This window comes from Salvelinus alpinus, chromosome 7 (assembly GCF_045679555.1).
Source record: "Salvelinus alpinus chromosome 7, SLU_Salpinus.1, whole genome shotgun sequence".
In the NCBI taxonomy this organism is placed as follows: domain Eukaryota; kingdom Metazoa; phylum Chordata; class Actinopteri; order Salmoniformes; family Salmonidae; genus Salvelinus; species Salvelinus alpinus.
In genome coordinates this window covers 43,622,841-43,645,475 of record NC_092092.1, presented here as the reverse complement: position 1 = coordinate 43,645,475, position 22,635 = coordinate 43,622,841, and the positions used below count along the sequence as shown (strand labels likewise).

Sequence of the window (22,635 nt, the reverse complement as noted above, 5' to 3'; positions counted from 1 at the left end):
GCACAAGCATTTCGCTACACTCGCATTAACATCTGCTAACCATGTGTATGTGACAAATAAAAATGGATTTGATTTGATTTGATGAGTTCCTGTCAATGGGACAATCTTTTATTTTTCCCTGGCCTTTTATGTTTTTAGATGGCTAGTGCTCTCGGTGAACTTTGTTGCTCGACAACAGGGTTCATTGATTGACGAGAGCCCGTCCTTTTTTCCAGATGGCATATTTCTGTGGTTGTGTAATGCCAGTGTACTGATGTGAATCTACTCATCCTCTGGGTCATTGTTTGTGTCTGTACTCTATTGTTTATTTTCTCTCTGGTATGATCTCAGTATGGTAGGAATTTCTGAATGTATTATAGAGAGTCAGTGTCAGAGGTGCAGATTGACAAAGTGTAGCGAACTCTATTCTTTGGGCAGAAGAGTTATCATTTCTTGTTGCAAAAAGGAGGTATGGTTTATGTGAGGCAACGGCAAGAAGTCTGACCGTCATCACAATCCACCACGGCAGGTGCCTGTTAGCGTGCTAACTAGAAAAGTTATTTTGTGCTAGCCATATCCAAGAGGTAAGTTGAATGAGAACTTTTCAATAAATAAATAAAAACATTTCAGCTTGATTGCGCGCTTGCTAACTAGCAATATTTACTCTGAATAAGCATATTTAACAAATAATTTTTGGACAAAAAGTCACAGACAGTCTCTATATTGTTTTGATAGAGAGCTAACTGTACGACTCATTTGCCCAATTTATGGAGACTCCCTAAGGAACTGTTGAAAACTTGCTTCTGTTGCAATACTGTCGTTCAACATTTTTTGTAATCCTGTAGCACCTCCTCAGCTCGGAGACTCAACAGCATCTCAAAGGGATGACCCGGGTCTCAGTCTCCTCTCTAATATTTCCGCACATCTCGTTTGTGTCACGTGCTAAAAGTCAAGTTCACCTCCCTCTTGCCTGAGGTGTCAGAATATAATGGATGAGCTGCCTTTGACAATGAAACGGAGGGAGGTGGAGGTTGTGGTTCTGGATATGGTGTGGTTTAAGTAGAGTGGAGGATATTGTCAAGTGAAGCACCTTCCCTACTCATAACGTACACTAATTAGGGCCAATTATCACTTGGATCCATATTCTGGCATATTGAGAAATAAATTTTTTTCTCCAACTCGTGCCTCCGTTGAACTCGGTCGAGCTTAGATCTTTCCTCCAGGGTAAAAGAATGTGCTGCAACAGCTTTTTCTCAAGACATGCATCCTACCATCAGAAAAAGAAAAGAAAGGAGGAGACAAGAACAAAGACAGAGTGGTTTCAATGATGCCTGCCGGCTATATCCCTGCTGGTTATCAGGCCTCGTGAAGAGATAATTCCCAGACTGCACTCAACTGGGGGAGAATGTTTCATTTATTCTCTGGTTCAGTTGAACATGTTGATAAAAGAAGATTCTTTTTTATGAAGGGTTTTGATGGTTTTATCATGGAGTCAATGGAGGACAGTAGACAATGGCATCCTCCTATAGGGTCTCCTAACTTTCTCAACATTCCAACCAAGGCAAATTTAATGGCTTGATTGGCATGCTGGTCAGGTTGAGCTAACTGGAATGCCTTGTTATGAGGATGCATTCGGAAACATAATGTTAACTTTCACTGCTATGCAGATGACACACAGCTGTACATTTCGATGAAACATGTTGAAGCCCCAAAATTGCCCTCCTTGGAAGTCTGTGTTCCAGACATAAGGAAGTGGATGGCTGCAAATGTTCTACTTTTAAACTCGGACAAAAGAGAGATGCTTGTTCTAGGTCCCAAGAAACAAAGAGATCTTCTGTTGAATCTGACAATTAATCTTGATGGTTGTACAGTCGTCTCAAATAAAACTGTGAAGGACCTCGGCGTTAATCTGGACCCTGATCTCTCTTTTGAGAACATATCAAGAGCTGTTTCCTGTTTCAAGGACAGCTTTTTTCCATCTACGTAACATTGCAAAAATCTGAAACTTTCTGTCCAAAAATGATGCAGAAAAATGTATCCATGCTTTTGTCACTTCTAGGTTAGACTACTGCAATGCTCTACTTTCCGGCTACTCAGATAAAGCACTAAATAAACTTCAGTTAGTGCTAAACAAGGCTGCTAGAATCTTGACTAGAACCAATCTTGACTAGCCAGTGACAGGGGCTGAGTCACAGGCTTACTAGTGCTTTTCCATGCCGTCCCTAGGAGGGGTGCGTCACTTGAGTGGGTTGAGTCACTGACGTGATCTTCCTGTCCGGGTTGGCGCCCCCCCTTGGGTTGTGCCGTGGCGGAGATCTTTGTGGGCTATGGATGGTCTCAGGATGGTAAGTTGGTGGTTGAAAATATCCCTCTAGTGGTGTGGTGGCTGTGCTTTGGCAAAGTGGGTGGGGTTATATCCTGCCTGTTTGGCCCTGTCCGGGGGTATCGTCGGATGGGGCCACGGTGTCTCCCAACCCCTCCTGTCTCAGCCTCCAGTATTTATGCTGCAGTAGTTTGTGTCGGGGGGCTAGGGTCAGTCTGTTATATCTGAAGTATTTCTCCTGTCCTATCCGGTGTCCTGTGTGAATTTAAGTATGCTTTCTCTCATTCTCTCTCTCTCTCTCTCTCTCTTTCTATCTTTATTTTTTTTTTATTCTCTCTCTCGGAGGACCTGAGCCCGAGAACCATGCTTCAGGACTACCTGGCCTGATGACTCCTTGCTGTCCCCAGTCCACCTGGCCGTGCTGCTGCTCCAGTTTCAACTGTTCTGCCTGCGGCTATGGAACCCTGACCTGTTCACTGGACGTGCTTCCTGTCCCAGACCTGCTGTTTTCAACTCTCTAGAGACAGCAAGAGCAGTAGAGATACTCTGAATGATCGGCTATGAAAAGCCAACTAACATTTACACCTGAGGTGCTGACCTGTTGCACCCTCAAACTGCTGTGATTATTATTATTTGACCCTGCTGGTCATCTATAAACATTTGAACATCTTGGCCATGTTCTGTTATAATCTCCACCCGGCACAGCCAGAAGAAGACTGGCCATCCCTCATAGTCTGGTTCCTCTCTAGGTTTCTTCCTAGGTTCTGGCCTTTCTAGGGAGTTTTTCCTAGCCACTGTGTTTCTACACCTGCATTGCTTGCTGTTTGGGGTTTTAGGCTGGGTTTCTGTACAGCACTTTGGGACATCAGCTGATGTAAGAAGGGCTTTATAAATACATTTGATTGATTTGCAGGGAAAAAGCTCTAAATGAGGTGAACTATGAACTTAGCAAGGCGAGAGGAGCCAGAGAAAATATAAATCATCGTCTTGTTGTGATTGAAGTGATGTTAGCGGTGAAAGCATTGTGAGTCAGTGAGTCAGTACATATAACAATCCATAGATTGTAAAACCCATGTGGGGACAAAAGAAAGTGGAGCTTCTCACCTTCTAGGGCTTTTATCCACTTCCCTTTTAAACTGATTAAGCATGCCTTAAGGGGAATGACACATCTGCCTCATCCCAAGCCTCGTCTATTACTGGGATTCATTTATGGCAGGCTGGCGTTGTGTGGCTGGCACCTCCTGCAGGGATGTTGTATCCTGCCAAGCTCCCCCTGTATCTCATGTGGTCTGGGAGAGACATGTGTCTCATGTGTGACAATGGGTCTTGGGTTCCTCAATTCATGGCAGTTCTTGCACATGCCTGGGCGAATGGCCCTCCATTCAAGACCATCATGGTAGAACATACACTACTGTTCAGAAGTTTGGGGTCACTTAGAAAAGTCCTTGTTTTTAAAAGAAAAACACATTTTTTGTCCATTAAAATAACATCAAATTGATAGGAAATACAGTGTAGAAATTGATAATGTTGTAAATGACTATTGTATCTGGAAACGGCTGATTTTGAATGGAATATCTACATAGGTGTACAGAGGCCCATTATCAGCAACCATCACTCCTGTGTTCCAATGGCACGTTGTGTTAGCTAATCCAAGTTAGCTGGAATAGCCTTCACTTCTCAGAACAAGAATAGACTGACGAGTTTCAGAAGAAAGTTATTTGTTTCTTGCCATTTTGAGCCTGTAATCGAACCCACAAATGCTGATGCTCCAGATACTCAACTAGTCTAAATAAGGCCAGTTTTATTGATTATTTTATCAGCACAACAGTTTTCAGCTGTGCTAACATAATTGCAAAAGGGTTTTCTAATGATCAATTAGCCTTTTAAAATGATAAACTTGGATTAGCTAACACAACTTGCCATTGGAACACAGGAGTGATGGTTGCTGATAATGGCCCTTTGTACACCTATCTAGATATTCCATTCAAAATCAGCCATTTCCAGTAGTCATTTACAACATTCCAATAGTCATTTACAACATTAACAATTTCTACACTGTATTTCTGATAAATGTTATGTTATTTTAATGGACAATTGTTTTTGCTTTTCTTTCAAAAACAAGGACTTTTCTAAGTGACCCCAAACTTTTGAACGATAGTGTACCTTCACCAGTACTATCGGTCAACAAGAGCACACTGAGGCTTTCGAATTACAGCTCTGATTACGTATATTAACCAAGTGCACTGATTGTCTGCTCAGATGCTAGCTGTGGTGTTGTGTGATTTTCATGAGTGCTATTTTTCCCATAAACCTGCTTGGAGTTAATTGAATGACACGGTATGTTTTTGTAATAGCGTTGAAAAGTGTGTGCAGACAGTGCCGGTAGAAGGTGAAAAGACAATATTTTCACACATTTTGGGATGAAAGACGCTTCATACAAAGTCTTGTTTTTCTTGACGGAAAGTAAAATATTCTTTCATGTGAAAGATACACTACTGTGGCACTGCTACGAACTCAACCCCGCTAAGTATTATCTTTGGTAAATTATTTTAATTGACATTATCAGATTGAAGGAAAACGTTTGTTCCTCTAGAGTTGACTCACCCAGATTATGTTTCTGAGTATAATCGACCTCCCACAAAAAGCAGTATATTAGCTTTCACTGTGTCAACAACACTTCTGGAGTAAGATGAATACATTAAACCAGTAGGCTTTGCCTGTGCCAACAATAACGTCCCTGTGTTGTGATTAAGTTGAGAGGGGAGGACGTGATAGCCATTTACAGATGTCCTTTTCTTCCTGTTACAGTTTAACTTTTCCACACACTGACTAAACATGCTGAGTGATACGTTCAAGAGAGGGATCAGTCATGAAGGCTGGATCTCACACTAGACCTCAGTTTTCATCATCAGCCCTGATGACCAGATAACGGGTAAGATACTCTCTTGAAAGGGAATGAACTTTGGCATCAGGGGCCTATGCATCGAGATGTGTGATGCGGTATGGAACTCACCTTGCTCTAGAATGGCATGGGCCCCTTGTGGGAGAGACGGGGTCGTGGGCGTCTCCTCTTCCAGCCGGCTGGTCTGTGGCTCTGGCCACCCCTGCCGGGGTTCTGCTGGACCAGCCTTCTCACGGCGCCCGCCTCTTCTAGTGCTGTGCCATGCTCCGTGGAGGCCATAATGGGACCTGTAGAATGACAAACTCTTGTTAGCACCCCAAAATGGCCACCACTACACACATGTACTTTATCAATGAGTTTTGCTACTTCTGTAGGACCAGAGGTGATGCATGTTAGCACCCTAAAATGGCCTCCCTGTAGACATGTACTGTATGAAGCCTATCAATGAGTCTCGCTACTTCTATCCTCAGCTAGATTGATCCTCATTTTGATTGTGACTTCTGTAATCTCACTCTGTCATGTGTACATAAGACACAAATATGGATAAGAGCTATAGCGGATGAGCCAATCGAAGATATGCAAAGCTAGCATCTGTGTGGGCCTCTCTTAGCCCACCCATGCATTGAAGTTCATCAAGTCAATGTGGTGGAACCAAAACACAGCAGATGTAGCTCGACCTCGGTGAGAAACTCAAACCGTAGTGTCTCATGTCCCGTGTGACTCACTTCAAGATTACAGATGTCTCACACACCAGGTTTGGTGAAGGTACATACCACAGCACCCTGTGTTTGACCCAAGATTAGGGACAGGCTAAATAGTAGTATGCGTCCCACAGTGTGTGTGTGTGTGTGTCAGAGAGTGAACCCAGATGTTTCTAGTCATTTCTCAATAAGTGTGGCTTGATCTTTTAAGCCTCTACTCCAAATGGTTTGATCCACCTCAGTGTCTCCGTAACCTCTTCGACCTTTTTGCAAACTCAAAGACGTTCTTGAGAGAGTACAGACTTTCAAGTTTTTTGTTGTTGAGTATCTCGATACCATTATATGATATTTAATGTGGGTGATCTTTCACACAACCCCCATTCATTGCTTTAGTCGCATAAAATGTCAGTACTTAGTTTATTTGGAATTTTTGTGTGAGCCTGTCAAAAAGATTGAATGTCTCACAGTGGAAAATTCTAGTAAGGCTTTGTTAAAAAATAAATAAAAGAAAAAAATTATAGTAACTAATAGATGGATGAAATAAACTCTTGTATGCAATTCATTTACAATTTGCTAACCTAATTAACTGAACAAGTTGACAACCTCGTAAAACATGTCATCCATCAATCACAACCCTTCCTAGCTAGCGTATAATGTTCTTAGAGCTTGGTGAAAGCGTGGTTGTCCTATGTGTTATTTTGCATACAACCTTCCCACAATTGGAAATGGTGTAGGATAGCTTGACTTTGGAACATTCTCAGCACATTTAAGGAACTTGACAAGTAAATGTTATTTTCTTAGTATTTCATGACTTTAACAGAACTTTTCCTAAAAGTTCAAACATGGTTACATTTAATCCCAATTGTGGTAATGTTCTAGGAACGTTCTCCAACTGGTTGGACATTGGGAATTTTCTCAAATAGTTCAGAGAATGTTAAGAAACAACATTCTTCTGTGGGAATTTCAGTACTTGACGATAACATTGCCTACACAGGTTTCCTCATGGTTCTATTTAAAGTCATGTTCTCAAATTGTTCCGAGAACATTAAGAAACCTTTCCATAAAAAAACACGAGAACTTTTGTAACGTTCTAAGAATGTTATTTAAAAACCTACATTCCGTTCTCAGAACGTGAAAAAAACGTTCTATAAAAACCACAAGAAAACTTAAGTAACATTCAGAGAATGTTTTAAGACTGTTATTTTAAAACAGATACATTCCGTTCTTAGCATTAACAAAACTGTCTATCCTCTATCTTGTTAAGTGTGTTCAACTGTGTTGGCCACACCCACTGATTGGCCACAAGTGATCTTAACTCAACACTGAAGTTGGAGACATTTCTCCCTCACTAACTTTAAGCGTCAGCTGTCAGAGCAGCTTACCGATCGCTACAGCTGTACACAGCCCATTTGTAAATAGCCCATCCAACTACCTACCTCATCCCCATATTTGTTTGAGTTTTTCTTCTCTTTTGCACACCAGTATTTTTACTTGCACATCCTCATCTGCACATATATCACTCCAGTGTTAATTGTTAAATTGTAATTACTTCGCCACTATTGGCCTATTTATTGCCTTACCTCCTTACTTCATTTGCACACACTGTATATAGATTTTTCTATTGTGTTATTGACTGTACGTTTGTTTATTCCATGTGTAACTCTGTGTTGTTGTTTGTGTTGCACTGCTTTGCTTTATCTTGGCCAGGTCGCAGTTGTAAATGAGAACTTGTTCTCAACCAAATAACCTGGTTAAATAAAGGTGTAATAAAAAATAATAATAATAACTTGTAGGAATTGGTCTATATGGATACAAGACTGAATCCAAACATTACATTTTTTAAATTTTATTTGTGTTTTACATTTCCTGTGTGAAAATACTCTGGATACATTAAGTAACATAAAAATATTATTGAAAAACTTGGGGTAGGTGCAACATGAGACACAAGAAATGACAAAGGTTTGAGTTAGAGGTCAAACTGGTGTCTCCAAGTGTAATTTCAATGCACTTTTATGACTCAAAGAAGACTCTATAAAGTGCACTCCTAGCTGTGCCGTGGAGGAACTAGAGCAATCACTGCATCCCCACCATCACACAAGTACTGTTGTTGTTTACGCAATCCAAAAACGGTCCATTATAAATTGCTTTCTGGGTCAGGTGGGGCTCATTTGAAAGCTTGTTCTGTTGCCAACATGCCTAGCTAAATTATAAAATCCGATCTTACAGTGTTAGGCTTTCACAAGGCAATTCAGAGAAGCAGATGGTAATTTTAGTGGGCATAGAAAGGAGTCATGAGTGCATTCAGGTGCGTGGTCCGTAGCAGATCTTCTCCACAATACAACAAACATAGGCTCATTCTGTTAAGAATAACCCAGGTTATAATGCCATGTCATCTTGTAACTGTACATCAAACATAGTGATCATAAACGTTGACACTGTATATTACATTGATTTTGAGATATGGAAGTTTGAAGTGCTCATTCGGCTTGTGTTTGGCTTGCTTTCAAAGTACATTCAGTCCTCTTAATTTACAGCATTTCTCTGTCAGACAAAAATATTTGCAAAAGTTGCCAAATTTGTGGGAGGGATGGGGGCATGTTCAGAATGGCTGTCAGTCAAAACCCACACAGAGCTGTGAAGCGGAGAACCTGAGCTCTGACGTCATGTATAGCATGTTACCGTACAGCCATTGCGTTTCAGTTTAGGCACTTGTCAGTGTTCAAATCTGCCATTTTCAACCCGTATACAGGTACAAGTGTAAAGGGTTAATGAGTGCTTGTTTCCTTTTGAAATGTGGTCTGTTTGAATATACAAACATTAACAGCTTTGTATGGCGCAGTGGATAGAGAACAATGTCAATGATGCCGTGTCACAATAAAAAATAAATGTGTTTGCATGATTAACGCCTAAGGAAATTCATTTCCATGTGTCCTATCTGTGTTTGGAGTTCAAAAAAGTCAACCCCAAATAACCTAGCAGTTGTTATGAAAAGTCTTGTTGAAACATTCAGTGAACGTTTTAAGGAACTTATTCAAACACCTCCAAATAACCTATCATTTCCATTCTCAGAGCGTTAATAAAACCTCCCAGGGAAACCTTCAAGGAATCACAGTAAAACCTTTTTAGGACCTCCTCTGCAACCTAACGAACGTTCCCAGAACAGTTCAAAATGTTCACTTCTGTTTTCAGAACGTTTTAAAATCGTTCTGTTTACCGGTCAAGAAACATCTGGCTTCATTCCCACAACCAATGTGAAACCAAAAACATAGTATGTTCCCAAAACGTCCAAGGAACCAAATGTGCTAGCTGGGTTATTTCCGACCCAGTAAACATGTTTTGCATTTTAAATCTAAGCTATACTTCGTCTATCAGAATTCGTCACACATTTCCGTTCTCAACTTCACTATGCGTGTGCGTTCCTAAAAGAGGCATCTTTTGCTGAGAGACACATAAATACCTTTCCTGAAAAATAAACAACAATTCCCATTAGGCTTTTCTTGTCAAAAACCAAAGTGACATCACTCACATGGTGTCATGACATTCCAGGCTCCTCCCATAGGAGAGACTGGCACCATTTTTAGAATTCTCCTGGGAAGAACCTTCCTTTTAGGTTTTATGTCTTCTCCTAAAACTGGACAATCATCCACATCCTCCCGTACAGGTGGGAAAAGGAGCGGAGATACTTAAGGGCTGCAATAGAGCAGTTGTCAAAGTCATGATTACGTTAGCCTCTAGTGATTCTCCTAATTGACAAGGTTTATGGAAAGTGTCTGGAGACCATTCCTGTCTCCCCATGTCTGCTTCCTGTATCCAGCACAGCAAAACACAACTGGAGAAACTGAGGCTGATGAATAAACTAGCAAGGGGTGTCAATGGGGTGGTGGATGGTGGATCCTCATTTTCTGTTAAGGAGCTTTCAGACTAGGGTTTAATTAACATCTCTCCGCTGCACACATGCGGACCCCTTCTCCAGCTGACAAGGTAAACTCATTTGAATGGGGAACAGCTTTTGCCTGAATTGAATTCATTATCCACATGCCATCACAGTGAAAGCACACGTATCATGTACATTGGTTGAACCCCCACCATGTTTTGACACTTGATATTCATTGATCATGTTCTAAACAGTTTAGAATAGCATTAGAATCAGGAAATCGAGACAGCGCCACGATTTGAATGGTTTTACACAATGGTGAATTACTGTTATTGTACCAGAAGGCAAATGTAATTAAAAAAAAATGTTTTCCATGTATATCCCCATGAAATGCCAGACGTCTGAAGTTTAATTTCCTGGGCTAATCTTCTTCTGGGCACATATAGCATATTTGCAGGAAACAGTGGGCTAATTCATTTGCACCGGGGAAAAGGCTCTGTTGCGTATTTCAGCATCTAAAACAGCATCCCCCCACTACGGCTGATGTGTGAAGGCTGTGCTGTTGGAACTGGCACTTTGACATATGCGCACACGTACACACACACACACACACACACACACACACTGTAATTACACCTGGGCCGGCTGTGCTGAACACAACTCATCACCCGCTTCCCTCTCCTCTCTGGGTCGCTCAGTCTGTCATAACCCGGATCTGTAATGAGACAATTTAGATGTTTCCTGCCACGGCGAGCTGTCAGCTGCTGCTCAACTCTGGGCTCTGAGGGGAGCACATCTCCTGACAGATCTCAGCCCTACCGCCCGTCTGGCCACAGGAAAGAAAGGTGTAATGAAAGCTTCTAAAAATAAGCCAGGGCCCAGTGATAAGACTGGCAGTTATGGATTGACTCTTCCCACCAGGAGAGAAGGTATCAAGCTGGGCCAGACATGATATAGCAACTTCCAGTTCCAGGCATGTATCTTTAGCCATATCTGGATAGATGGGATGAGAAGGCAGCCATCCAAATGACATAAGACCTTGTAATTGAGGCCCAACTCAAAGTAATAATTTGTTAATGCACATTTCATCTCCATAAACAAAACCTACTATACTATCGTATTGCTGTGAAATTGGATCCAGCATATGTAGCATTCCATTTGATATTTTCCCACTGTGGGATTCCCACAAACATGATAAGCGGGTAAGGAAGCAATATGGCAGAGATGACATATTTCTCACGATACCACTCCTCCTTATCTCAACATCTGACCCCAGAGCCCAGGCCCTCATCACAACCAAACTCAGGCATTTCTCCCCCTTCTGGTAATTCCCTAAGTAAACTCGAATTAATAGGGAATTTCTGGAATGCCGGAAATATTGCAGCTACCGCTGCTGCCTCTCCAGACCTATCTGAGAGGGAAGTGGTGAGAGAGAGGGAGAAAGAGAGCGAGAGCAAGACTGAGAGAAGCAGAGCTGTGTCACAAACTGGCCTGCTTCCAGGCTTAATGATAGATCGCCAGTCGACTGCTATCTAGTTCCCCTTCCTTTGTTTCACCACACTCCTCAGGTGCCATCCATTACGTTGCCTTTTTCACTTTATCTCATTTCAGAACCGGCCGATACACAGCGTTTCTGACAGCCCTTCCCTGTCAATGCCCCTGCAGCCCCATCACCCGGGCAGAGTTGTACGTCTCCCAGCGCTCGCCGTTCTGTCAGAGAGAGAGAGGGGAGTAGTAGGGAGAAATGGATGCCTGCTGTCTGGTGCCAAGTCTATCGATCGATAGCCGCATGGGTAAATTGGATATCACATTGCTGCGACGTGGCACGCCGATGGAGGAAGCACACAGGGAATGGAGAATGAGGAGCACTGTTTCTTTTGTAGAGAAAAGCTGATTTGTGTAGGATGCCAAGAGGCCCACATAACATATCTCTGGTCTTGTACATTTACCAATGGCTTTAGACTTAACTCGGTCGCCAGGAAATATGACATTTTCTCTCTTTCCAGGTCCATGAGTAAACCAGCAACAGGTGAGAAGGTTGAACTGGTTATTTATGGATTGATACAGAATCAACAAGGTTCCTCAAGCGTGTCGCACTGAAATTGAATCCTTGCAGTGTTTCATTTTCTGTGCGTAAAAGCGAACTAATACATCGTTTCAACTAATCTTATCTGTTTCTTAACTGGAATAGTCTTTGCTCATTGCTCAGCTAAACTGATTATAAATCAGTGCACTGTCTCATCGATTATCTTTCACGGTTCACAGAGCGATTGGAAAACAATCCCTCTTTCTCTGTTTTCTCTCTTTCTTCATCTGTCCCTCCATCCCTCCTTCCTCCTGCTCCTCCACACCCTACATCTTGCTCTCCGTTCTATCCTTCCACGAAGCAGAGGATGAGGCAGCCTGAGAGGCCCTTGATGTGTAAACAAGCAGCTGCCATAGAGTGGAAACGAGAGCATCGGACTGGAACTGGGCTCTGCTCTGTAGTAACCATGGCGAGAGATGAGGGTGGAGGACAATGAGAGAACAGGAGAGAAGAGAGTGGAAGAAAGAGGAGAGGAGAACAGAAGAGATGAGAAGGGGAGGGACCAGAAGGTAGAGGAGAGAACAGGAAAGAACAGAAAAGAAGAGAACCAGCATCCTTGCTTGGTAAAACACTGGCTCCAGTGCCTAGCCCAGTGCCTCGCCGCTTGATGCCACATCTACCATGGGGCATCATCAGGCTCCTATTTGATGCTGGCAACGGCTAAGTGCCTCATGTCACAGGTGACGGGGACGTGATAATGAGCTCCATTGATTCAGACAGAGATACATTTTCTGTTCAAAACCTACTGAGCCAGAGGACCATGGTTCAGTGCAGCTTACAGTACAGCATGTCCCTTTTCCGTGGAAGTAATAAGCCCGGCAGAACAGACACTGTTTCATGGTAGTCCACTTAGCCGAGGGAAGAGCGATAGCAGTTTATATGTATGTAATACCATTAACATCATCTGCAGCATTTTATACACATCATTGTATATACATAGTCTGTAGCTGTATATACAGAACATTGAGACAGTTTGCTTTGTACCTAATTCCGTGCATTTGCCTGGGTGATCCTTATGGGTAACACTGCTAGGGATGTGTTTGCGTGAGAGTAAGAGTAAATACCCTAGTGAGTGTAGCTATGGTTATTAGTGTGACGTACGGTAAGAGGAGTGAGCCCACACTGTCCATCACATGCTTCCCTCATTCACTAAAACAAGGCATGGACCTGCAGCCAGTGATTCCCTGTGTGTTTAGTACTCCCACAGACACACTAACCCACAGACCCAGACACACACAGACACACCACACATACTGTGCCCAGGGATGCACCCTCCAGGAGTATATGAGGGGATCAAGAATATTTAGGCAGAAATGAGACATGTTAATCATACCGTTTTCCTCGCATCGCTATTTTAGCCCTAGCATGAGCAAAGCTTCTGCTGATGCTGCTAAAGTATGGTGGTGGATTTGCTAGCCGTCTGCTAGTCTAGCTTTCGCCTTTGCATCTATCACTACCTCAGATATGGAAATGCAGTGGAAGAAGCAGACACCCCTGCCCTGTTCAGCATTCAGAACCCCCATTTGGAAATGTTCTGCCTGTTGAAGCCGGAGTCTGTCAGTGTGCTGCTAATCGCATGCCTACCAGTAACTCTGGGCCTTGGCAGAAACTGGTGCGGACTTTCAGACCCACGTTACCATGGCAGCCACTGTGAAAGGCACTCAGGGAGCAAAAAGAATGACATTGTCAGTTGGAATGGATCAGGTTTCCCAGTTTACAAATTTCAGCGCATAATTAACCTGACTGGGCAGCTTATTTTTTTTCAACTGTTTCCCCTGGGCGAGAGGGCTTGGGTCCTGTATGTGTGTGTCAGCCCTTTGCTTTCATGGCGAGCAGAGTGTTCCAAGCAGTGTGTTCCACTGCTGCTCGGCCCTGTTTGATATGTAGTATTGTGGTACTTGTCTGTGGTAATAATGGGTTGTGGGGGTGAAATGAAGGCTGGCTTTGTCCCTAACCACTCCCTAGAGGAAACGGAAGTGCATTAAACATAGCGCCCGCTGCATATTCCCAGCTCTAACGTAACCCCCTTTCTAAACTACGCTAACTATCGCTCACTTAAGTTGAGGGCTCAGAAAAATTTGAACAGATTTGGCAGACCGCTCTGTTTCTGCAATGTCCCTTTGAGCATGACCTTACCCCCTATGTCGGCTGTGAAGTTGCAGCCCTTTGAGTGAACTACACATGCTCCCAAATTAGTGAGAGTGTTTCGTGATGAGGTGTGAGACTGGGCAGCCTGCTCTGGTAGCTATGATCAGAGCTCTGCGTGTTCAAAGGGCCTCGGGCGGCGGCAGCGACGCTGAAGGGCCAACTAATGAAGCAATGGAGTCCACCACTGGACCGCCTGGCTGCTTTCATTCATCCACCATCCAACTCAATGGATTGGTGTGAATCTATGGCTAGGAGTTTACTGCATTTTAGAGTCTTTTAAATACAGGCAAAACCAGAGAGCCGGCCATGCATAGCATTTGAAGAGAGATTTCTCCCTGAACTGGCTTCCAGGACGGTAGCAGCCTGCTGTCTGAAAGAGGATTTAACACCCCAAGTAGGAGGCTGGAGGTAACAATAGGCGAATGGCATTTTAGACCTGGATTTTCCAGTAAGCAGTAGTGGGCTGAGGCCCAGCACATCGGTCGGTGTGTAGACTAATCAGCGAGGAGGTGAGGTGGGTGTCGCCTTAATCTCCAGAAACAGCGTGGCAAGGGCAGAGGGATCCTCCAACCGCCCGTTTCCATGGGCACGCTAATCAAATGTGAAGCACCAGCTCTAGCCCCTCCCCTCTCTTGTGTCATCACTGCCCCCCTGCTGTGAACTGACGTGCCCTCTCCCATGTTATAGGGGAGTTGTGTGTGTATGTGAGACGCCAAAGGTTCACTGCAGCTCTGCTACTTTAGGGATCAGTGCTTCTCCCATAGGGTAGGATTTAAAGGAAAATAGCATCAACATTGCATAAGGCTGTTTCTCAGCTAATGAGGGCATTTTGACGTCATGGTTAGGTAAACAGCAAACGCACACATAGGTGAACAGCCAAGTCAGCTACTCTTACCTGACTGGCAGACATCCTAGTAGTAGCAGGACTTATGCCACCTGCATTTATAACAACATTAGTATAAACGTTCGAGTCAAGGGATAATGCTTTTCTGAAAGGGTTTTATATACAAACTGTGGTATACCTGTCAGATACCTGTCCCCTGGGTCACATTGTGTCACATAAAACTGAAATATATAAGCTTCTTACGGCGTTTTGTTGACAAATGTACTGCACATGCTAACCTGTGTGTGTTTGTCCTGAAGCATCCGTGAGATGTTCCGCTGCTACTTGACTCGACGTTCTGCCTGATCGAGATATATGGTTATGTATCCCACTTCTTGTTTTCCCCTTTCACAAACATTTGTTCATGGTCAGGGGCCAGCAAAGAAAGGAGGGAACCTTTCTCTCTCCTCATCAGTATATGAGATCGAGAAAGAGGCACTGTGGGAGGTCCAGCCCTACACCAAATATAGCCATTAGGAAACATATTGAGAGATTCCACCTATCAGTCACAGGCTGATTGACCCACGTTGGAGCTCTCTCTTTTGCATGCGTGGAATAGTCAAATATCATTAGTTAACAAACTACGCACAATGGCAACTTCCTCCCGCCATGAATAACGTATTGTTTCATAAATGAATGATTCCACGTGTGGTTTCTAGTTCCATGCATTTAATTTAAATCGGGAGGGGTGGGGAGAGAAATGAGGTACACCTCCACCACCTTGACCTTGTATGTGTGTCTTTGAGAGAATAAAGAGGTATAGCCGAAATAAGGATATCCTGTGGTCTAGGGCCTGGGAGGTAAGACTAAACACGGTGGGGGCACTGGTAAGTGTTCCCAAACTCTGCTAAGCCCTCTTTGCATGGCCCATCGTTCCAATGTATGATCCACTACTTCAGAGTTCGCATGAATCTCCCCAGTCCTCCTTATCTATAACAGTCCCTAAAAAGTGCCAGCTGTGTCTTGCTTTGGACCAGGTGTCCGTAATGAATGTACTGTACGTGGTTTTAGCATTAATAGGGATACATTGGTTATATTTTCATTCCACTCTCTTTCTGTTTTACCTCATTCTAAAGTGATGTCCAGCTGCTCCTATATTTCCATGCATTGAATTATGGATATCTGTCATGAAAGAACGAGATGAAACAAAACAATGTTTGGCCACAAGAAATGATGGGAAATGATATCTGTGACCACCACTGTTCAAGAGTAATATTTTCCCATTCCATGTTTTGCGTAAATTGACCGTGTAAGTAATTAAAGCTCCATTCATTCATTCCAACGACTCCAGAATATTTATTCAGGGGTTTTTGGTGTGCTGTTAATAAAAATGTCCACTCCGATCGTATCACAATTGACACCCACTTTAAATGTAACACTTAATGTTTGAACAGGGAGTCATAAATCACGTTAATATTGAGCCCCTGGTGGAGCTAGCACAGGTTTTGAAAATATCTGGCTTTGATTAAGCTATTGGGTGCGAGAATGGGAGTAACCTGGGCCTGGGGATAGGGATCTGGTGGTGCTCAGAAGAGGCCTGGCTAGCATGGTGAGTAACCCCAACCATCTGCCCCAGGGCAGCATTCTCATAGCTCTCATATGAGGGAGACAGACTAAGGCCCGACTCCGGAACAGCTAGGGCCACATAATGGATTCAGGGTCAGGCAGAGGCAGAGAGCGTTTCAAGACTAATTGTTTTACTACCGTTGCATGCCACCTTTTATTGCTCTTGTTCGTCCACCTGCAGAAATTTGGGAAGGCAAGTGAGACCACCAGCTGTGAAGTTTTTAGAGGCTTTTTAATATTTCAGTGTCGTGCATGGCGCTCCCCTCGCCACTGAAAGCTTAAACGACCCTTGTGCTCCAAGATGGCCGCTCTCTCTCTGTCTTTCCTTTCTTTTTTTCTATTTTTCGCTCCCTGTGTCTTTCTCCTTATGCATAGGCCTACACTTCTGACCGATGTTCTAAGTGAGTTGATTTATTCATTCAAAGGATTTCTGAATTACATTACAGCGCCTCAGCAGTCGCATATGCTAACGTCTTGGAGCCTACCAATTGACGATTTCCCCCCCAAATCTCTTCCCTCTCCTCTAACGCAATTGTGGACGGTTTATATGAAGTCCACGGTGAGTGGGAGTTATACCAATGTACAGTATAAAGTGGCTTATCACAAACAACATTAATAAAGTCCCAAGACTTTATTATTGAAGTCAACAAGACCAGACTGTTTTTTCAATACAGTAAATCGCAGGCTATGGGTTTTTACTAGGGATTTAGGACTTTATTTCGATTTCTCCATGTTTGTCATTCATTTACATGGCAGAGTGCAACAAGTAGTTAGCAGTTAGTAGAGGTTGCTAATAAAATAATTAGCTCTTCCTGATTTGGGGGTTGAAGAATGAAACTAGGCCTACATGATGTGTCCATTCAGGATTGCCACCATGCACCATACTGTAGCCAATGGTCAAACATTCTTGCTGTCTATTGAGCATGTCTGGTTGCCTCTGTAAAGAGACAGAGCCGTGAGTGTCTGTGTCGTGTCTCTCAGACTAGCTGTCCTATCTTGAAACTGATGGTTTGGCTCTGATTCTCTGCCAGCGTTGCGCAGAGAGGAAATCCAGGTTATTCACAATGTGTTATTCTTCATGTGTATCTGTGTGTGTGGGAGAGAACAAGACAAACCCAGCTGCCACTCACTCGCCCAACTAAGCTAGCCCCCGTGCCTCAAAGACCCTCTGAATGATTCCCCATAATCCCCTAATAACCTAACTACTGCGCCCACTCTGTCGCAAATGTTTGCCCACCATTATTATGTTATTGCAGGACATCTGGAAAAGTTTTCCTGTTTTTGTTCTCTCTACGGCCCATATAATCACTGCAGCAACAGCGGACACAAAAAAACTCTTTACATTACCAGAGCCAGTGTGAAGGAGCTGGGATTATGATTTAAGGCTTCCTGGGTACTGTTAGCATAGGTCCCATTGATGTTGTTTCACCAAATATCCTGGCTTTTCCTCGCCGCCTCCCTTTTCCCTTTTTTTATTGTTGAAAAGAAACATTGTATGGATGTAGGTGCCTTAATGAGGGCCTGTATTTATTTTCTCCGGCCTCTCTGTGGCTCTCCCTGACCCAGAACGCACCACAGGTGCAGCTGAATTGGGACTATGCTGGTGCCGAATCCCGAGAACCGACAATACATCAAAGTTTAACACGGAATAATAGCATTGCTGACAGCTCACGGGAAATTGCCTCCCTACTGTAAGGCAGATGATTTCTCCCATATATAATTCCAGTAAGAGGAGCCCCCCTATCATGCCCACCTCACAAAACCACCAACCACCTCACCTGTTCAAATGTGCCTGACTCAACCCGGAGTCAACCAGGCCTCTAACATCACACACCTCAGAAGCATTGTGCCTTTTGTGTGTGTGTGTGTGTGTGTGTGTGTGTGTGTGTGTGTGTGTGTGTGTGTGTGTGTGTGTGTGTGTGTGTGTGTGTGTGTGTGTGTGTGTGTGTGTGTGTGTGTGTGTGTGTGTGTGTGTCAGCATCTGTTGTTTTCCTCCTGTGCAACTCTCTGCATTTAGGGATTTGGGCGGAGGTGTTTCCGTGCCTGTGAAAGATGGGGTTTTGATATCTCGGCTGACAGGCCTGAGAGGCCAGACTGTTTCCACAATACGGATTGTTTACATACCAGCCCTTAAGAGTTAGAGGGGGAGGAAGACAAGTGATCGCCTTCAGAATGAATCATGAATACCACATCTGAGGCTTTGCCTGCTCTCTCTTGCTTTCAAGGTAGACTGTGCCTTTTTGAAGATGGGTAATTGAGGTACGGTATGCTGTTCAGGGATGGTGATATAGAACCAGCAAGGCCACTGTAGTGCTACTGAATCTACTCAGTGACACCGAAGGACTGCTGGAGGGGAGTGTTAGATTGAGGTTCTGTCGCCTGTTGCACCATGAGCTCTGACTGCCAAACACACACACACAGGCACACAAGCAGTCACATACACACACAGGTCCCCACCCTTTCTCTGCCTGACCATGCCAGTGCTTCAGACTACACACACACACACCTGAAAACAGATAACCCGGGAAAACTCCTGGTGAACTGGAAAAAGCATTTGTCTCGAGATGAAAGGCTTCACACCCACTTCCTACACACAGAGCCTTCTCCCGACACCTTCCCGCGACAGCACAGCGCATATAGCAGAGGCTGGTGCTGCACAGGCACAGACACAGACTCCAGCTCGAACTAGCAGCATCCATCTCTCCCCACACCCACTAACGCTGCTATACAGTAGCCTCCCCTTTCTCCCTCTCAATGTAGACAATACTACAGTACCAGCCAGGGAAACAGGCAAGGAGAAAGAGCAGATACAGGCAGCATGTCCTGAAAGACGTAGAATCATTTGAATAAGCATTTTTGAGCCCACACAGCTTCTTTTCCTCCGTCATCAGAGCACAGGGAAGGGGAAGTGTAGGGCGGTGCTGAGCTCTCGGGCGTGGAACATGGTCAGACACACGCAGGGGCTGTGAAAAAAACGACACTGACCGTATAATGCAGGATAATTGCTTCCCATGTACTCGTGTGGCCGAGACAAAAATAGCACGTCACACGCCGTAATGAATGCAACGCTCGGAAGCATGGGAGACGATGAGCGTCTCACTGCTGCACCTTGTAGTTTTATACGCCAAGTGTGGCCAGTACACCTCACAGATGCATGTACAGTCAGGCACATAATACAAGTAGATATACACAGATACACAATTATGTACACGCACGTGCCGACCAGCAGTGGTTAATAGATAGATGTCAATCCTCAGAGAGGTAGCTAGAAGCATTGACACAAGACCCACTGTTGTGTTTTCACACACCACTGTTACCTGCACCACATCTGCAGGCTGGCCAATGGTCAGCTAACTGACCCCCCCACCCCTCCCACATCACTAAAGGCTCCTACTCCCATGAGCCACCACTGAGAAATACCTCTAGACACTATGCTCCACGTTCGTTGTGGCTTATTGTAATTTGTACGCACAGGGATTCTCATTTCACACCCGAGTCCAACACAATGGCTCCAGAGCTGCGGCAGCACTTTACGGAAATGTACTGTGACAAAGGAGCACAAATTGAGCTCCTCAAGAGACCATCCAACCATGCATCTAGGATTATGTGCCTCCCCCATAGACATTCTAAATACAATCCTCATCAACAGCACACCAAATGAATCAGAGCATTGGATTACCACGGGAACAGGCATGCTGTTGCTATAATGTGGTTAAAAACAATACACTAATACATTATAAATGCATTTAGTCAGGTGGAATTAGGATTGTACAACCAGTTATGCCTCTACCAGCTATGGTTGATTTATTTCCCCACACTACCTTGCAGTACATGTGCCATGCCATGTCCACTGTCCATTTCATAACAGTCACAACAGTCATATAGCAACACAGCCTTGACAACACTCAGCCACAGCACTCAGCATAGACAGCAATGACCATCAATAAAAGCCCCTAAATATTTCATATGAGCCACAATCTCTGCTGTCCCTCAAGCTGAATCAAGTGAAAAGCATATGACCTAGAGCACCTTATACACTTCAATACAAAATACAGCCCCAGCAACAATAACATGGAAACCACTGCACTGCAGTACTGTACACAGTCAGGTGCTGAACAGATATTCCTTCCCTTTTAGTGGCACACAAGGCTAATCACACTGGGTAACTGATCAACTACAGCTGCCTTAGCCGAGCCTTAGGGCCGATAACGAGGGAGAAAATAGAAAGCATAGGGAGGCTACAGGCAGAAGCCCGAGCGAGCCCTGTACTCACCAGCACTGGCAGAACACAGCAGAGACACCAAGAGCACAATCACCAGCGTCAGGATCTTCACATTCATTTCTGCACTCCCCTCTGGCTCTCCGGTAGTCGCTAGCTGATATACTGTAGTGGTGTGTGTGTGTGTGGATGGGAGTGAGGGAGAGAGGCAGAGAGAGCGACTGAGCGAGCAAGGGAGAGAGAGAGAGAGAGGGAGAGAGCAAGACTGTTTGCTTCTCTCTCTGTGTGTGTGTAAGAGTGAGTGTGCGCGTGCCTCTGTATGCACCCTGGTGTGTGCGTGTGTTTGTGTGTGTGTGTGTCTGGCTGCCTGCCTGCCTGGTGCGTGTGTGTATTTCTGTATGTGTGTGTGTGTCTAAATGCGTATTTGTATATCAGTGTGTGACAACGCCACTCCAAGACTGAAGGCACGTCTTTATCTGAGCTCTCCCACGGAGGTGTGCAGTTTTTTTTTTCCTTCTCGGAGAACACGGCAGCCAGTGCCAAGTTCAGTAGAGCTGTGAATGTGCTGGGAGTCAGCTTGCAGTTCGAAGCAGGTCTGTCTGGCTGTGTGTGTGTGCAAGTCCTCTGTTTGCCTTGGATAACAGGAGCCCAGTCGCTCATGTGGCTTATGTATCATTGACTCTGTGGGTCCTGGAAAAGGGGGCCACCCCACCCACAATGTTGCCCCCCCCACACACATACATCGACCCTCCCACTAAAGAAGGAGAGGGAAGGAAAGGCAGGCGGGGGTAGGAAAGGAGGAGTGGTGGGGGGTGTCCAGGTTTATCATAATAACCAACCACATGCTCTTGTTGATAAAGTAGTCTTTGAATGTAGCTCCCTTCCCTTATTCTCTGTCTAAAACTCCAGTCCTTAGAGACTAAGGGCATGGCGTTAAATGTTTTGCGGTATTTCAAGTCAATGTCCCTTAGTCAATTGGGAGTACCCTTAGGAAAAACTTAGCAGACTCATTGGCTTGATCCAATCTCTTGTTGTTTGTTTCACTGACTCTGAGTAATTTGTTTGGTTTCATTTCCAATGTTATATTCTTTGGTGAACAAAGCAACCAGAAAGCTACCCTCCCTGTAAGGCTCTGAAATAAGTACACTTGTTTTTTCATTTGTTCATTAGACGGTAAACAGGAAAGGTTGCATTTCTGGTACTGAATTGTGAGAACTATCCGTGCGACCACTACAACTGTAACAAGTACTCTTATCAGCTTTGTCCATAGATAGGAGGAATAGTTTGTCACATCATGTTGAATGCAACCTGTTTCACTATCGCCATTGGAGCAATAAGTATAGTTTGTCACTATACTGACAAACTATACTTACAAGACATGTCACCAGAGGTCTCTTCACAGTCCCCAAGTCCAGAACAGACTATGGGAGGCACACAGTACTACATGGAGCCATGACTACATGGACATTTTTCCCACATCAAGTAACTCATGCAAGCAGTAAAATTAGATATAAAAAAACTGATAACAATGCACCTTAAGGAACAATGGGGACTGTGAAGCAACACAAACATAGGCACAGACACATGCATACACTGTCACACCCTGATCTGTATTCACCTGTCTTTGTGCTTGTCTCCACCCCCTTCAGGTGTCATCCATCTTCCTCATTATCCCCAGTGTATTTATACCTGTGTTCTCTGTTTGTTTGTTGCCAGTTCATTTTGTTTTGTCAAGCCTACCAGCGGTTTTTCCCATGCTCCTTTCTTTCTCTAGTTCCTGTTTTCGAGCTTTCCCGGTTTTTGACCATTCTGCCTGCCCTGACCCTGCCTGTCGTTCTGTTCCTTTCGGACTCTGCTCTGGACTACTGACCTCTGCCTGCCCTTGACCTGTTCTTTGCCTGCTCCCCTGTTTTGGAAATAAACTTTTGTTACTTCGAAACTGTCTGCATCTGGG

General features: G+C 44.2%; 1 protein-coding gene across 1 annotated transcript in view; it reads right to left on the bottom strand.

Moving 5' to 3' along the window:
- The window catches only part of apln (apelin), a 28,319-nt gene extending 6,990 nt beyond the window's left edge, over positions 1 to 21,329 (bottom strand). The window contains exons 1-2 of the mRNA XM_071410442.1: positions 20,736 to 21,329; positions 5,316 to 5,491 (exon numbers count right to left, since the gene is read on the bottom strand). Of these exons, the coding sequence (XP_071266543.1) occupies positions 5,322 to 5,491; positions 20,736 to 20,802 (237 nt within the window). The 5' untranslated portion in view covers positions 20,803 to 21,329 and the 3' untranslated portion in view covers positions 5,316 to 5,321. The remainder of the gene's footprint in view (positions 1 to 5,315; positions 5,492 to 20,735) is intronic.
- Between the last annotated feature and the right edge of the window lie 1,306 nt (positions 21,330 to 22,635).